Here is a 17,500-nt window from a genome sequence, read left to right on the forward strand (position 1 = left end):
GAGAGAAATACAGAAACATTATAACTATGTTTGACTTCAATTCTAACCATATTTCGCTTTGCTGATGTGTGTTTGTGTGTGTGTGTGTGTATGTGTGTGTTGCCGTGCCCACTGAAGTGTTCTGAGCGGGAAGATAAGCCGGAGGGAGAGGAGCGGCTTGGTCAGTTTCAGTGATGGCCGACTTCATCTCGTATCTCCAGGAGGGCTGAGATGTCCCGGCCCGCAGGCTCAAACTCATTAAAACAGAGACAAGAGGAGGGGGTGCAGCCCAGAGAAAAATAAAGCTGCTTTCTCCTCCTTCTCCATCTCCTCCTCCACCACTACCTCCTCCTCTTCCTCCTCCTCCCTACTCCTCCTCTTCCATCTCCTCCTCCTCCTCCACCTCCTTCTTTTCCACCACCTCCTCCTCCTCTTCCTCCACCTCCATAATTCCACTGAGACATGGAGAGCTCTTGAGACTCTTATTTCTCTTTATTTATTCATCAGTCATATTTCTTTCATTTCATCTCTCTCTCTTTTCTCTCTCTTTCGGCCCCCGTTTCAGCCTCATGGCTCTTTACCATCTCTAAGTATTTTCTTTCTACCCTCCCCTCTCTCTCCATCTCTCTCTATCCCCCTTTTTCTCTCTCTCCCTCTCCATCCTCTCTCTCTCCATCCCTCTCTCTCTCCCCCCTCTCTCCATCCCTCTGTCTCTCAGCACAAACACGCAGAGCTGTCTGGAACAGTAGACAAATCCACAGTGGAGGCAGCTACCTCTCACAGTCATGCTGTGTGTGTGTGTGTGTGTGTGTGTGTGTGTGTGTGTGTGTGTATGTGTGTGTGTGTGTGTGTGTGTGTGTGTGTGTGTGTTTGTGTGTGTGTGTGCAGATGCTTCTCACAGTTGGTGTGTGTGTATGTGTGTGTGTGTGTGTGTGTGTGTGTGTGTGTGTGTGTGTGTGTGTGTGTGTGTGTGTGTGTGTGTGTGTGTGTGAGAGAGAGAGAGAGAGAGAGAGAGAGAGAGAGAGAGAGAGAGAGAGAGAGAGAGAGAGATTCTCATCACCCTCCTCTTCATTGCCAACTACTGAGAACAACTTTTTTGTATGGATAAACAATATTGCATAATCAGATTACATAAAAGAAAAGTAAAATAATGTGTCTACCAGTTGTGTGTCTATGAGCATGGAGTGGACGTATGTATGTGTGTGTGTGTGTGTGTGTGTAGTGTACGTGTGTGTGTGTGTGTGTGTGTGTGTGTGTGTGTGTGTGTGCTGTTAGTATCCCTGCTGCCAGCAAGGTCACTCCCTGAACCTCTCTTGCTCTCTTTATCTTCTTTTCTCTGCACTCCCATTTTTTCCATTTTCTCTTTTATCACCCTCTCCTTTCTTCTTCACCTCCTCCTCCTCTTCCTCCCCTTCTCTGGTCTCTCATACTGGAGCCAGACAGACTCGATTGTGTTGGTTTAATAACCCAGACAGTGCTAATGCATTTTCCCTAATCTGCTCTAAGACATTAACCCAGCCCTCTCTCTCTCTCTCTCTCTCTCTCTCTCTCTGCACCCCTATCTCTAGCCCTCCATCTCTCTCTCCCTCTCTCTTTGTTCCACCCCGCCCCCCCACCACCACACACACACACACACCACCTCTCTCTCTCCCCCTCTCAGCTTGCGTTTGGGGGAGCTCATTACTCGAGGTCGTTATTAAGCTCTGGGAGTTTGCCCGTCTCTCTCTGCACACACTCAAGAGTGCCTCTGCCGAGACTTTGGGCTGAAACCAGGCTGATAAGGCCTGGGAATGAGCTCCAGGGACTGCATTTCCCATCAGCCCCCACTCCCACCAGTGTGATAAGGACAAGAGAGGCCCTTAGCTGATCTAACAACATCAGCACTGGAACAGAGTTAGCAGATAATAGAATGGAGAGAGGTGTTGGACCACAATCGTGAATCAATACTCTGAGATAACTCCACTGCAGTGGGGATGAGACAGCAGTTTTTAGGGGCAGGTCACGTTTTTTGGTGTCTATTAACCTCTGCATCCCATTCTGCAGAGTCATTGTTGGGCCAGAAGCACCTCGGAAATTGGCTCTGCTGGGTCACCTGACTTCCAAGAGAATTCTAGAACTCAGGCCAGCAGAGTCTCTAACAGAGACTACAAGTGTTGATGGACAGGAGGAGAAGATGGCTACTGAAGACTGTCTGATCACACCTCCCACTCTTTCCCTTCTTCAGTTGATAACAATACTTTGCTGGGACTTGTTGCCAAGTAACCACATCATGCAGGATTAGTTTGCTGTGTGGACACAGCTTTTTGTTGCTGTTAGGGGACTTGCTGATTCCACACACATCTATCATCAAGAGACCCCTCTGAGATTCCTGAGTCCATGCCAAACATGTGCTCCAAAAACAGCAAAAGTCTCTGATTTATCTCACTTACTTCTCTGTTACCTACGCTCGATGGTGATTTAAGCCCCCAATGTCGTCTTCCAGGCAGCGCTGGCGCCGTTGACTTAAATGCGCCTTATCCTAATCCTAACCTTAACCCATGCCTAACCCTAGCATCCTCCAGGCAGCGCTGCCTTCAAGACAACGTTGGGGGCTTAAAAAAACAAGAAACCCTACCCTACTGATCAATCATCAGAATTGCAAAAACACAATGTGGTTTGATTTGATGCTGTGAGAACATACTGTGTTCTGATTGGCTGCAGTGTGGTGAAGCCTTACCCTGATAGGTCGCTGTCGATGACCATCTTCTGGAGGCCGGTGGAGATACTGCAGCTGGGGGCGGGAGGAGAGGGCATGCGTTCGGGCGGTGCCATCATCTGAACACCCGCCGGATTGGTCAGCGCTGTGTGCACGTCCCGGAGGATTCTGGGTAATGGTCCGAGCTTCGAGGCTGAAGTCTAGGGCAGAGAGGTCAAAGGTCACATAACCAACCCAACAGTCACATGACAACAGGGTCCACCAATAGTCTCCTACTTTTGACACCCTGTGTCTCAGTTGTATTTGGTTGTTAGTGACATATGTGCTTCCTCCAACCAAATGATGTCCCAGTTTGATGACAGCACACATAACAATGCTTCTCTATGTAGTCTCTCCCCTGTGGCTTACGGTCAGCAGAAGTGACCAACCCTTCATATCCACTGCCTGCCCTTGGGTTAATTCTGTCCCCCTTTTATGATTTCATCAGCAGAGCATCTCTCCTCTGCTCAGAAACCAGGCAGAGGAATAGCAACGCTTCACAACAGGACATTCACCCCAGGGCTAACCCTGTCCCAATGTCATGACATCACAACTTTCCCCCCTGGACTAACAGTGTCCCCATTCTACGACACCATCTTCAGACCACAGTGTCTCTCTATATATATATAAAGTCTCCAGTGTCCAGTCTCCAAGTGGCTGGTGAAAGTGACCAGCACTGAAAAGGGAAACATCTAACCCCCCTCTGTACCCCCCGCGGCTAATTCTGTAGCCCCAGATGCCCTGCCTGACCAGCGGACGGGTGACTCATCGTCAGCGGCGCTCCATGACACTGCTATGTGGGCAGTGTTGTTGGGTCAGCGCTCAGTGATGCCCGCTTCTCCAGCTCAGAGCATTACGTGTAAATGTAAATGTAACTGTAAATCAGGTTCCTCGGCCAAGTAAACTTGCGTATACAAGGAATTTGGTCTCTGCATTTATCCCATCCGTGAATTAGTGAACACACAGAGCACACAAGTGAGGTGAAGCACACACTAACCCGGAGCAGTGAGCTGCCTGCTACAGCGGCGCTCAGGGAGCAGTGAGGGGTTAGGTGCCTTGCTCAAGGGCACTTCAGCCTTCTGTTACACGCCTGACGCCCTAACCAGTAGGCCAAGACTGTACATGAGTGGCAGTGGGTAGATCACACTTTAGACTCGGGAGTAACTGTATTCCTGCAGGTGTGTGTGTGTGTAAAGCGCTTTTGGGTGCCTTGATGAAGCACTATAAATTCAACTTGTTGTTGTTGTGTCCAGATTCCAGCATTACAGGTGTGTGTGTGTTTAGATTCCAGTGCTACTGTATTCTTAGTAGAGTGTGTGTTTAGATTCCAGCAGTACCGTGTTCTTACAAGAGTGTGTTTAGATCCCCGCGTTACTGTGTGTGTGTGTGTGTGTGTGTGTGTGTGTATGAGTGTGTGTGTGAGTGTATATATGTGTGTATGTGTGTGTGTGTGTGTGTATATGTGTGAGTGTGTGTGTGAGTGTATATATGTGTGTATGTGTGTGTGTGTGTGTGTGTGTATGTGAGAGTGTGTGTGTGTGAGTGTATATATATATATGTGTGTGTGTGTGTGTGTGTGTGTGTGTGTGTACACTACAGGAGTGAACAGGAACACAGCCATTCTGGGCTCACAGATGGGAGATGACAGGACCCATTCCTGCTGGATGCCTCACACACGCCAGCACTACAATAATGATCCCCTTTATTTGGGGTCACACCTGCTCCCCGGCAGCTGCACTCTTATACACACTGACACTGACTGCCACAGAGGATGACTGCATTGCGTCGGCACCACCGAGATATCATCATACTAACTGCTTCACATTGACTTACTGTATAATAAGATACCAAGATCTCAGTATACTAACTGCTTCACATTGAATTAATAAGATACCAAAATCTCATCATACAGTACTAACTGCTTCACATTGACTTACTGTATTTGGGGCAGACGTGGCCTACTGGTTAGCGCTTCAGACTTGTAACCGGAGGGTTGCCGGTTCGAACCCCGACCAGTAGGCACGACTGAAGTGCCCTTAAGCAAGGCACCTAACCCCTCACTGCTCCCCGAGCGCCGCCATTGTAGCAGGTAGCTCACTGCGCCGGGATTAGTGTGTGCTTCACCTCACTGTGTGTTCACTGTTTGCTGAGTATGTTTCACTAATTCACGGATTTGGATAAATGCAGAAACCAAATTTCCCTCACGGGATCAAAAGACTTTATATACTTATACTTATACTTGTATAAAAAGATACCAAGATATCATCATACTAACTGCTTCACATTGACTTATAATAAGATACCAAGATCTCATCATGCTAATTGCTTCACATTGACTTATAGATAAGATACTAAGACGTCACCATAGTAACAGCTTTACATTGACTTATAATTGAGATACTAAGATGGCACTACCATGGGCCAGTGGTCTATTTAAGCAATAAGCCCTGAGAGGCCGTAGGTTACGCTGACTCTACAACAGCTAAGGGGCATTGCTAGGCATGACGCGCTAGCGGAGAAGGTGTATGTTTGTGCTGGATTTTACAACGACATCGAACGTGATTTAGCCAATCACAATCAAGGATCGGAACTATCAGTTTTAGAAGATCATATCATATGCCAGCACACTAACAGTGGTCTATGATCATGATATGCCAGCACACTAACAGTGGTCTATGGTCATATCATATGCCAGCACACTAACAGTGGTCTATGATCATGATATGCCAGCACACTAACAGTGGTCTATGGTCATATCATATGCCAGCACACTAACAGTGGTCTATGATCATGATATGCCAGCACACTAACAGTGGTCTATGGTCATATCATATGCCAGCACACTAACAGTGGTCTATGATCATGATATGCCAGCACACTAACAGTGGTCTATGGTCATAAATGATACAGCATGGCATCAGCTTCACAGCTTAACTTCAGTTTATAGGAGCCAACACTGAAACACATCCAAGCTAGATCCAGCTCTAGGGGAGATGCAGCAGGTGTTTGTGGCCACAGACACACACACACACACACACACACACACACACACACACACACACACACACATCTGTGGAGACATTTCTCTGATTGACACCACCTTGTTAATTCAGCACCCGGCACACTGATGTGTCAAAGCAGGTTGAACTTGGCAGGTCGCTCTGAGAGAAAACTCATTAAAGTTTGAAGCCTGTCACCTAGGAGACAAGAGGAGATGACAGGCCTTGTGATAAGACAGACAATAGATTTTTTGTTTGTTTTGTTGTTTGTTTGCGTACTTGTTTGCCTAATTTGATTAGAAGTTTGCTTACATATTACTCTAGCTCTGTCACTGCTGGGACCTCCATTTATTTACCTATTTATGTGTTTATTTATGCAGAGAGTTAAAGAGGTGTGTGTTGGTGCGTGCTCATGAATGAACGTGCGTGTGTGTGTGAGTGTGAGTGTGTGTGTGTGTGTGTGTGTGTGTGTGTGTGTGTGTGTGTAGGGAGGGAGGGTTAGCTTTCCCGCTCATGTCTGATTGGTTGGTCGGGTGATGTCTGTCTGTCTGTGTGTGTGTGTGTGTGTGTGTGTGTGTGTGTGTGTGTGTGTGTGTGTGTGTGTGTGCAGTGGGTGGCTGGGAGGGGAGCTTAGGGAATGAGTTTCTATCTCACTTCTAGAACATTCCATTAATTATGTCACTGCAGGCATAAATGCATAAATACACACACATACACACACACACAAACACACATACAGACAAGTGCGTGACTAAAACAGTCACCCTCACACACACACACACACACACCACTGCGTGCCAGTAGATATCTGGATTATAGATGAGTTTAAATCTAGGCTCTCTCTGCTGGCTCGTGCTATCCGAGCTAACAGCAGGATAAATGCACTTCCTATGTTCCTGTGCAGCTCTGCTGACAGGCTGTTCCATTATGTAAACATGGAATGTCTTATTTATCCACTGATGAAATAAACAACAGCATCCCAAGAGCCATCGGATGGTTTATTCATCCACCCAGAGCCAACACTGATGAAATAAACAACAGTGTTCTCAGCCATCAAATGGCTGGCTGATCCATCGAGAGTCATCAGTAATGAAACAAACAGGAGCTTCTTTGGCCATCTGATGGTGTACTAATGCAGGGAGCGGTAACGCTGATGAAAAAAACAACAGCATTCCCAGATATCTGGTGCCTTATTCATACCCGGAGAGCCATCGCTGATGGAAAATGAAAGACAGAACCAACAGCTTCTCCAGTCTTTCCCGATGGTGAATTATTTCTCGGGACTGATGAGTTCGGTACCCTGAGCACGTTTGCACTGCACCAACTCCTACAGAAATAAGACCCATCTAAGTGTATCCACTATGTCTGTGTGTGTGTGTGTTAGATTGAGCTGTGTGTCTCCACCACATCAGTGTGTGTGTGTGTGTGTGTGTGTGTATGTGTGTGTGTGTGTGTTAGATTGAGCTGTGTGTCTCCACCACATCAGTGTGTGTGTGTGTGTGTGTGTGTGTGTGTGTGTGTGTGTATGTGTGTGTGTGTGTTAGACTGAGCTGTGTGTCTCCACCACATCAGTGTGTGTGTGTGTGTGTGTGTGCGTGTGTGTTAGATTGAGCTGTGTGTCTCCACCACATCTGTGTGTGTGTGTGTGTGTTAGATTGAACTGTGTGTCTCCACCACATCTGTGTGTGTGTGTGTGTGTGTTAGATTGAGCTGTGTGTCTCCACCACGTCTGTGTGTCTGTGTGTGTATGTGTGTGTGTGTGTTAGATTGAGCTGTGTGTCTCCACCACATCTGTGTGTGTGTGTGTTTGTGTGTGTGTTAGATTGAGCTGTGTGTTTCCACCACATCTGTGTGTGTCTGTGTGTGTGTGTGTGTGTGTTAGATTGAGCTGTGTGTGTCTCCACCACGTCTGTGTGTCTGTGTGTGTATGTGTGTGTGTGTGTGTGTGTGTTAGATTGAGCTGTGTGTCTCCACCACATCTGTGTGTGTCTGTGTGTGTGTGTGTGTGTGTGTGTGTGTGTGTGTGTGTGTGTGTTAGATTGAGCTGTGTGTCTCCACCACATCTGTGTGTGTTTGTGTGTCTGTGTTAGATTGAGCTGCGCTTCTCCACCACATCTGTGTGTGTCTCTGTGTGTGTGTTAGATTGAGCTGCGTGTCTGTGTGTCTCTACCACATCTGTCTGTGTGTGTGTGTGTGTGTGTGTGTGTGTGTGTGTGTGTGTATGTGTGTGTGTCTGTGTGTACTGTATGCGTGGACGCGTGCATGTGTGTGTAGATGTCTGCATTATTGAGCATAGTGAGCGTGTGAATGATCTCGTGTGTGTGTGTGTGTGTGTGTGTGTGTGTGTGTGTGTGTGTGTGTGCGCGTGTGTGTGCAACTCTTACATAAGGCAGCGCAACTCAAAGAGCCTTCATCAAACCGCCTGAGCAGGTCCCAGCGGAGAGCTCCGCACAGTGCAGCGGCCTAAGAGACGCCGCGCTACATCTGCGCTCACAGAGAAGCTTAGTGCGTCTGATGGAGAGCCGGCTTTTAACTCACGCTTCATCTCCAGTCCTGTCTCGCTCTGAGAGGTGTTGGAGTGTCTGGGCACACTGGAAGGTGACCTCTAGAAGCTCATTTGAGATGGAGAGTGAGAGAGTGAGAGCTGTTTCTGCACATGGGACAACTGACAGCTGAACTCGGAGTTAAACAGCCGTGTAAGTCTGGAAGTTGTGTGAGGATGGCGGCCATGTTGCCCTGATGAAGGCCATATTGCCCTGATGAAGGCCATGTTGCCCTGATGAAGGCCATGTTGCCCTGATGAAGGGTATATTGCCCTGATGAAGGCCATTTTGTCCTGATGAAGGCCATATTGCATGTTGCCCTGATAAAGGCCATATTGCATATTGCCCTGATGAAGGGTATATTGCCCTGATGAAGGCCATGTTGCCCTGCTGAAGGCCATGTTGCCCTGATGAAGGGTATATTGCCCTGATGAAGGCCATGTTGCCCTGATGAAGGCCATGTTGCCCTGATGAAGGGTATATTGCCCTGATGAAGGCCATGTTGCCCTGATGAAGGCCTTGTTGCCCTGATGAAGGCCATGTTGCCCAAAACATGTTGGCAAAATTCGAATCTATACGAAGAAGAGTGCCTTGGTTCAGTCTTTTTGTACCAGATTGTGTGTGGACAGTTGGATGACGACAAAGATACAATCAAGTGCACACACACACACACACACACACACACACACACACCTGGTCCATCTGTGAGACGACCTCTGCGAGCAGTGAGTGCAGGGTGGACAGCTCTCGGCCGAGGTCGATGTAGCCCTCAAAGCCGGCCGTGTTGGAGATGGTCTCAGGGTTGGAGATCTCCAGCAGGAAGCGCTGCATGTTGGTCCACTCGTGCTCCAGGAACTGGTTCATGAAGGACATGTACTCCTCCTTATTACCAAACCTGAGGGACGGAGGGAGAGAGAGAGAGAGAGATAGAGAGAGAGAGAGAGAGAGAGAAGGAGGAGGAGCAGGGAGAGTGAGTGTGAATATCTGATAAGTGACATGTCAAAATTTAAATTCAGCTTTAGAGTTGCGCACACACACACACACACACACACACACACACACTAATGCATGTGCCAGTCACACAGAAGCTACTCACTCACCGAGATACACACACACACACACACACACACACACACACACACACACACACACGCACACACACACACGCACACACACACGAGACACTCACTTAGTGAAGTTGGCGAGGTTCTGCGTGACCTTGGCGATGAGCGTGAGCGTGCGGGCGGTGCGGTCATCGGGGTACTCCTGCGTCAGGTTGAAGAGCGACGGCGACATGATGGCCGGACACAGGAAGCGCAGGAAGAGCGACGCGCTGATCAGACGCTCGCTGATGTCCGGTCGCCCCCGGTTACCGCACTCCAGTCGCCACGACGCAAACACCTCCTTCAGCTCCCGTGGGAACACACTGCCAGGGGGCGGGATCAAACAGACAAGTGACCAATCAGAGATGAGTAGTGTGTGACATCTGTGACAGTTCATTCACTAATACCATAGCTCTTAACAGTTCACAAAACCACAACAAAATGTACATATACTTCTATATTGTCTTTGTAGTTATTAAACAATACAACATTGTACAAGACTATATGTAGAGTTTATATGAGTGATATTGTGTATTTTATGTGCTATTGTGTCTGTGACAACAGTATATGTGTGTTACCTAGTAAGTAGTGTGTAACTAAATGTTTTTTCATCTTCTGTGTGTGTGTGTGTGTGTGTGTGTGTGTGTGTGTGTATGTGTGTGTGTGTGTGTACCAGTAGAAGCTGATGATCTGTGAGTGTGTGTGTGAGTGTACCAGTAGGAATTGACGATCTGTGTGAGTGTGAGTGTCTGTGTGTGTGTGTGTGTGTGAGAGAGTGTGTGTGTACCAGTAGGAGTTGATGATCTTGCAGAAGGCCAGCTCACAGCACATCTTCAGTGTGTGTGTGTGTGTGTGTGAGTGTGTGTGTACCAGTAGGAGTTGATGATCTTGCAGAAGGCCAGCTCACAGCACATCTTCAGTGTGTGTGTGTGTGTGTGTGTGTGTGTGTGTACCAGTAGAAGCTGATGATCTGTGAGTGTGTGTGTGAGTGTACCAGTAGGAATTGACGATCTGTGTGAGTGTGAGTGTCTGTGTGTGTGTGTGTGTGTGTGAGTGTGTGTGTACCAGTTGGAGTTGATGATCTTGCAGAAGGCCAGCTCACAGCACATCTTCAGTGTGTGTGTGTGTGTGTGTGTGTGTGTGAGTGTGTGTTTACCAGTAGGAGTTGATGATCTTGCAGAAGGCCAGCTCACAGCACATCTTCAGTGTGTGTGTGTGTGTGTGTGTGTGTGTGTGTGAGAGTGTGTGTGTACCAGTAGGAGTTGATGATCTTGCAGAAGGCCAGCTCACAGCACATCTTCAGGTTGCTCTGGTGTTCCCCCAGGTCCCCCGCCGAACACTTGGAGGCGTCCACCTCACAGTTCTCATCCGACTCATACAGAGCCTTTATAAACTCACCTGGAGACCAGAAAAAGAGAGAGGAGGAGGGAGTGTGTGTGTGTGTGTGTGTGTGTGTGTGTGTGTGTGTGTGTGTGTGTGTGTGTGTGTGTGTGTGTGTGTGTGTGTGTGTGTGTGTGTGTGTGTGTGTGTGTGTGTGGAGGGGTAAAGAAGGGAAGAGATGGATAGAGATTTGAGCAACATAAAAAAAGAAGAAAGAGAAAAACAGTCAACTTGCTGGCCAGCCGACCGCGGTGTGTGTGTGTGTGTGTGTGTGTGGTCTTTGGAGTGTTCTGATTGTGGGCTTCCTGTGTGTGTGTAATTTGATTTGGTGAGACACTGTTTCTAATTCAGTGGTGAACACAAGAGGTCTTTACAGAGAGTATGTGTGTGCATGTGTGTAAGTGAGTGTGAGTGAGTGTGAGTATGTGTACAGTAAGTGTGCACATTCTTGAATTTCCCCTTGGGGATCAATAAAGTACCTATCTATCTATCTATCTATCTATCTACATTCAGTATGTGTGTGTATACGTGTTTCCATTTAAAACCTGGTGGACTTGAGAGTAGACTACCATAAACCACATTCCCCAGTAACCAGCAGGGGGAGCACTTCTGCTAACCAATGGGATCTCACATAGGCCCAGTATCAACCAGCTAATGGGATCTAGCATAGACCCTCAGTCTAAAGCAGCTAATGGGATCTAGCATAGACTCTTAGTCTCAACCAGCTAATGAGATCTAGCATAGACCCTCAGTCTAAAGCAGCTAATGAGATCTAGCATAGACCCTCAGTCTCAACCAGCTGAGATCTAGCATAGACCCTCAGTCTCAACCAGCTAATGGAATATAGCATAGGCCATTAGTCACCACTAGCTATGGCTTGGTCCAGTGGCTACCTACTAGCACTCTTTCAATGAGCTCATATAACATCATACATTATCGGACATAGTATGTCATACACCCACACACATACACAACCCCCCCCATCCCACACACACACACACACACACACACATCAGTCCTTGCACCAAATGGGACAGCACATTGGCAGTCCATCTTGAGGAGTGACACATTAAATAATGCAGGACTTCTTCAAACACCGTTAATCTAAGAAAAACACCCATCAATTATTCACCCCATCACTGAATATATTTTTAACAGGGTCCTGAGAGAAAGATACAATCTCTTGCTTAGTTACATGCACGCACACACACAAACACACAACATTTCAGATGGCTTGTGACTAAGGGAACAGGCATAAAATTCAAAAGAGGGTATTTTTCCTACTGATAAGCCTTGGTTGTGTGTGTGTGTGTGTGTGTGTGTGTGTGTGTGTGTGTGTGTGTGTGTGTGTGTGTGTGTGTGTGTGTGTGTGTGTGTGTGTGTGTGTGTGTGTGTGCGTAGCATGAGCAGTTATACTCACCCGGTTCATCTTAGAAGAGCAAACCTAACTATGAGCTCTCACTGAGGATGGTAGTGGCAGGTGTGTGTATGTGTGTTTGTGTTTTCCTTACCCAGTGCATCCTGTAGGTATTTCTGTCCCACTAGTTTGAGGTACTCCTCGATGGCTTTGGTGCCAAGTGTGTTCTCTCTGAAGATCAGGTGTTCGTTCTCGCCACACCTATCCACCTCTGACATCATCAGGTCTGTCAGGAAGTCCTGCAAATAAAATCAGGAAGGGAGTCAGGCTGTGAATCATTCCTAAGAACTACAAATCCCATCCACACTGCCAACTTCATCAAGGCCTTCAGGAAGTCTCCAAATAGAAAATTATCCAGACTAGACAATACTACATCTTCCATTGTGCACCTTGGCACATAGGAAGCTCTGAAGAGACACAGAAAGTGAGCCAAAATGCTACACTGCTGTCAATCAAGGAATGACGGATCCCATCTCCGCCTCCATTGCCACTGCAACTTCTTAAAGAGTTCAAGGAGGTAGATGGCTCATCCCTTTATTTGCTGATGAATAAAACATCTCACATTTTCCATTTGCCATCAAATCCACTGGGTAATGACCCGAGGACTGTGAGTGTGTGTGTGTGTGTGTGTGTGTGTGTGTGTGTGTGTGTGTGTGTGTGTGTGTGTGTGTGTGTGTGTGCTTTCCAGAACATTAGCAAAAACAGACATTAGCTATGGAGTATGACTTCTCTGCTGTGAGTTTATTTAACATGACAAACCATCCAGAGATTGAAAAGTATTCACGCACACACAGATGCCGACACAGATGCGCACACACACACACACACACACACACACACACACACACACACACACACACACACACACACACACACACACACACACACAGCCTAATGGGGTGTTTCACCAAGTTCCTATTAACACACACAATCAAAATGTATACTCGCCACAATTCAAACACATACACACACACACAAAAAAAAAAACAAACAAACACACACATGCAGCATTAGCCAAGGCTGTTAAATGAGGAACCTATATGAATCAGTAGAGAGTCACACACACACACACACACACACACACACACACACACACACACACACACACACAGCATTAGCCACTGCTGTTATATGAGGAACCTGTATCTGAGTCAGTACTGAGTATCTTCGTCTTTGACCTTGTTTATGTATTCCATTACCGTATTCACCATGCACTGCACAGAAGGTGACTAAGCATAATCACTGCATAGAGGGTGACTAAGCATAATCACTCCATAGAGGGTGACTAAGCATAATCATGGAACCAGTGAATATCAGAGAGAAAGAGAGAAGTGGAGAGACGAGAGGGCAAGAGGAGTGGAGAGAGTCTGGATGAGGAGGAGAGAGTTCACATACAACAATACATGGAGAAAGAAAGAGGCGTGTGTGTGTGTGTGTGTGTGTGTGTGTGTGTGTGTGTGTGTGTGTGTGTGTATGTGTGTGTGTGTCTGTGTGTGTTACACCCCACCTTTACGTGACCCTTTAGGGGTGAACAAAAACCCACCACTGACCCCAAATGAATAACAGTAACAACCTTTTAAAATGTACCCAACCAGTGGGATTTATCACATCGAGATAAACCATAACAAATCCAAATCAAAAGACAAGACGAAATCCCAGGCTGAGAGGCAGCAAGACAGCCAGCAGTCCCCACACCAAGCAGAGCACCTGAGCAGAGGTAGAGAGGAGGGGAGAGAACAGGGACAAACAGCACTGGAACAAACATACAGGGAACACATACAGCCGTAACAGTGTGTGCAAGCTGGATATTGTGTGTGTGTGTGTGTGTGTGTGTGTGTGGGTGTGAGTGTTTCATCCTGAGGTGATGAGTCATGCCGGTGTGTGTTTGGTTCGGGGCCAGAGGATCAGGCACCTAGGTGCTGAGTGCACTGTCTGGATTCCCTCTCTTGCTCGCTCCCACACACACACACACACACACACACACACACACACACACACACACACACACACACACACACACACACACACACACACACACACACACACACACACACACACACACACACACACACACACACACACACACACTCTCTCTTTCTCTCTCTCTCTCACATACACACACACACACACACCTCCTTATTTCTCCATCACCTTCTTCTACCTCCATCACACTTTCCCCGCCAGCTGACAGCGTGACCTGGTTTGAACTGTTCTGTTCTCATGGTGGTGTCTAGCATCAAGCTGTGAGAGGCTCTGGGTTTCATTCACTCTCTGTCTGTGCTTGTGTGTGTGTGTGTGTGTGTGTGTGTGTCTGTGCGTGTGAGAAACAGAAAGAGAGAGAGAGGCAAAAAGAGAGAGAGAGAGAAAGAAGAAGAAGAGAGTAAAATAACATTTCTGAAATAATACTCTTTCCAGCCATTTTACTGCTCTTGTGTATTAGCCTTAAGTACTATAGCTACTCCATTTCAGTCCTCCCCTTTCTCCCCTCTATCCCTCGCTCCTCTCCTCCCCTTTCTTCCCTCTATCCCTCGCTCCTCTCCTCCCCTTTCTCCCCTCTATCCCTCGCTCCTCTCCTCCCCTTTCTCCCCTCTATCCCTCACTCCTCTCCTCCCCTTTCTCCCCTCTATCCCTCACTCCTCTCCTCCCCTATCTCCCCTCTATCCCTCGCTCCTCTCCTCAGTCCCTTTCCATCTATCCCTCGCTCCTCTCTTCTCTCCCTTTCCGTCTATCCCTCGCTCCTCTCCTCCATCCCTTTCCTTAAATCCTCTTCTCTGTATCTGTCCTTATCTGGGCAATGACAGCAGCCTCAGAGCGAGAGCAGGAGAAGGGGAGAGAGAGAGAGAGAGAGAGAGAGAGAGAGAGAGAGAGAAGGGGGAGAGAGAAAGAGAGCGAGAGAAAGAAAGAAAGAAAGAAAGAAAGAAAGAGAGAGAGAATGAGAAGAAGAGAGAGGGAGAGAGAGAGAAGGGGAGAGAGAGAGAGAGAGAGAGAAGGGGGAAGAGAGAGGAGAGTGACAAAGGGAGAGCAGGAGAAGGGGGAGAGAGAGAAAGAGAGAGAGAGAGAGAAAGAAAGAAAGAAAGAAAGAATGAAAGAAAGAAAGAAAGAAAGAAAGAAAGAAAGAAAGAAAGAAAGAAAGAGAGAGAGAGAGAGAGAGAGAGAGGGGGAGAGAGAAAGAGGATGATTGACGATTAGAAGTGTGAGGAGTAGGAGGCTAAAGTAAAGTACTTCCTGGTTGAAACCGTCTGCCTCAAACGTCTTCAGCACAGCGTTTAAAGGGGAGCCGTCATGTCTGACCTGAATTCATATCTTGGAGCATTTCTGAGCGCCTGTGCCATAAATACCCTCCCACTTCCCTTCATCAGCACATGAGTTTATGAGCGACGGGAAACAGGCCAAGATATAATTAATCCATGATGTCAGGGCACTTCACTGGGACTGGGTCTAGACAGAAAACAGAAAACTACAAATCGAGTCAGTGCAGAGGAGTCACATTTCCAGCAGTTCCATGCCAGATGTGGGGTCAAAGACGCTAAAGATGTCAAAACTAAGCACTAATCTCTTTATTAGGGAACATGGTTAATAACGGTTATTTTGTTCAATATTGAGATCACGATTATTTAAAGGAACCATATGTAAGATTGTGGCCAAAACTGGTACTGCAATCACTTTCAAAATACTGAAGAGCGGTGTATCCCCTCCCCCTCCCCCCTGACTCGAGGTTGCCAACGCGGATGGCGAAACACTACTGACTTCGTGATTAGTAGATAGGTGGAGGGTGGCGCATCAGGCCAAAACACAACATGACATGACAAAACACAACATCAACAACAGTTGAGGGCTGCAACTTCACTTTTTAAATGGCAATATCCTGGCTGGACTACTGTTGTCAGTGATATAAGTATTTTAAATGAACATGATTTCTTAATGTCTAGTGACATATCAGGGCCATTTTATGATTAATTGAAATATTTTTCTTACATACGGTTCCTTTAACACATGATTACACAATGATTTTAAAAACATAATCCATTTTCTAAAATTTTCCAAAAAATTCAACTGAATAGCCTAAAATTTGTTTTGAAATAAATGTAAATATGTACACATGTAGAACACAGTTGCCATTGTAAAGCAAAGAGCTGTGCTGGTTTATAGCTGATTTATAACTCATAACAAAATGAGTTGCAAAAGAATATGACAAAATAATAGTATTATCTCGATAATGTTGTTTTCATAATCATTGGACGTCTTAACATGCAATTGAAATTCGATTAATTTAATTGATTCAATTAATTGAAATTCGATTAATTGCACGACCCTTTTTAGTCGGGATTTCTACAGCACAAACATGTTCCATCCGTGGCCCTCACACCAATAAAGTCTTTGGTTCCGAGCAGAGACCCAGAGTAGCCGCTGAACCCCAGACCCGAGACCAGAGTAGCCTGGTCAATCCGTGGTGAACTCCTGTGGTCAACCCCTGCACCGAACCCCTGCGTGTCTCTGCTAGCCAAGACATCAAGGACCTTCCTCTCCTCCCCAACCTCCAGAGGGTGTGTCTCTGAGCCAAGGCTGAGAGGGGACTTCCCTGTCTCTGTGGCCCATCCACATGTGGTAAACACAGCACTGACGAACAGCAGAGGGCGCCGTTGAGGTTGTACGCACGTCTACAACACCTCCAGCGGCGGCGGCTACTTAAGCAGCTGCATAAAAATGACCCCCCCCAGGAGGAAACGCCCGCTGTTGAGAAACCCCAGAGCTCATTGCCTGGGTCGGCAGAGATGACCCGATGTTCAAACATCATCATCGCCATCCAAGCGGACAGCAGGGCCAGCGGAGGACACACTGATGGGTGTGTCTGAGGAACACACACACACAAACACACACACACACACACACACACACACAAACACACACACACACACGCCACAGTGCTGCAGTTTAAAGCTCTCATTGGGCAGGATCCACACAAACAAACACACACCACCACCACATCACTAACAGAGAAGTTAAAGAGGGTATGTGTGTGTGAAGAGTGTGTGTACAGTATGTGTGTGTGTGTGTGTGTGTGTGTGTGTGTGTGTGTGTGTGTGTGTGTGTGTGTAAACAGTCAGACACCAATACACCGCTTTCAGGCACACAAGAACATGAGAGTTTAAGAGATCTGTGTGTGTGTGTGTGTGTGTGTGTGTGTGTGTGTGTGTGTGTGTGTGTAGAAGGAGCAGGCTTTCAGCCAAACACTAAGATGAAGAGATGTGTTTATAGCCAGGATGAAACTGCGTATAAGAGCCCAACAGACTCTGTGACGCTCTTTCTCCCTCTCCCTCCTTCTCTCTCCTCTCCTCTCTCCCCCT

General features: G+C 47.1%; 1 protein-coding gene across 7 annotated transcripts in view; it reads right to left on the reverse strand.

Annotated features, from left to right (window-relative positions):
• dab2ipb (DAB2 interacting protein b) overlaps positions 1-17,500 on the reverse strand; it is a 192,794-nt gene that overhangs the window by 12,033 nt on the left and 163,261 nt on the right. For all 7 annotated transcript variants that reach the window (XM_076283971.1, XM_076283973.1, XM_076283972.1 and 4 more), the window contains 5 exons: positions 12,250-12,394; positions 10,612-10,756; positions 9,445-9,681; positions 8,949-9,150; positions 2,696-2,874 (listed from right to left, as the gene is read on the reverse strand). In XM_076283971.1, coding sequence (XP_076140086.1) covers positions 2,696-2,874; positions 8,949-9,150; positions 9,445-9,681; positions 10,612-10,756; positions 12,250-12,394 — 908 coding nt within the window. The remainder of the gene's footprint in view (positions 1-2,695; positions 2,875-8,948; positions 9,151-9,444; positions 9,682-10,611; positions 10,757-12,249; positions 12,395-17,500) is intronic.

Source organism: Alosa pseudoharengus, unplaced genomic scaffold (assembly GCF_046254945.1).
Source record: "Alosa pseudoharengus isolate Yale_2024_CS ecotype anadromous, Long Island Sound unplaced genomic scaffold, YU_APseudo_1.1 YU_APseudo_1.1_scf_14, whole genome shotgun sequence".
Taxonomy (NCBI): domain Eukaryota; kingdom Metazoa; phylum Chordata; class Actinopteri; order Clupeiformes; family Clupeidae; genus Alosa; species Alosa pseudoharengus.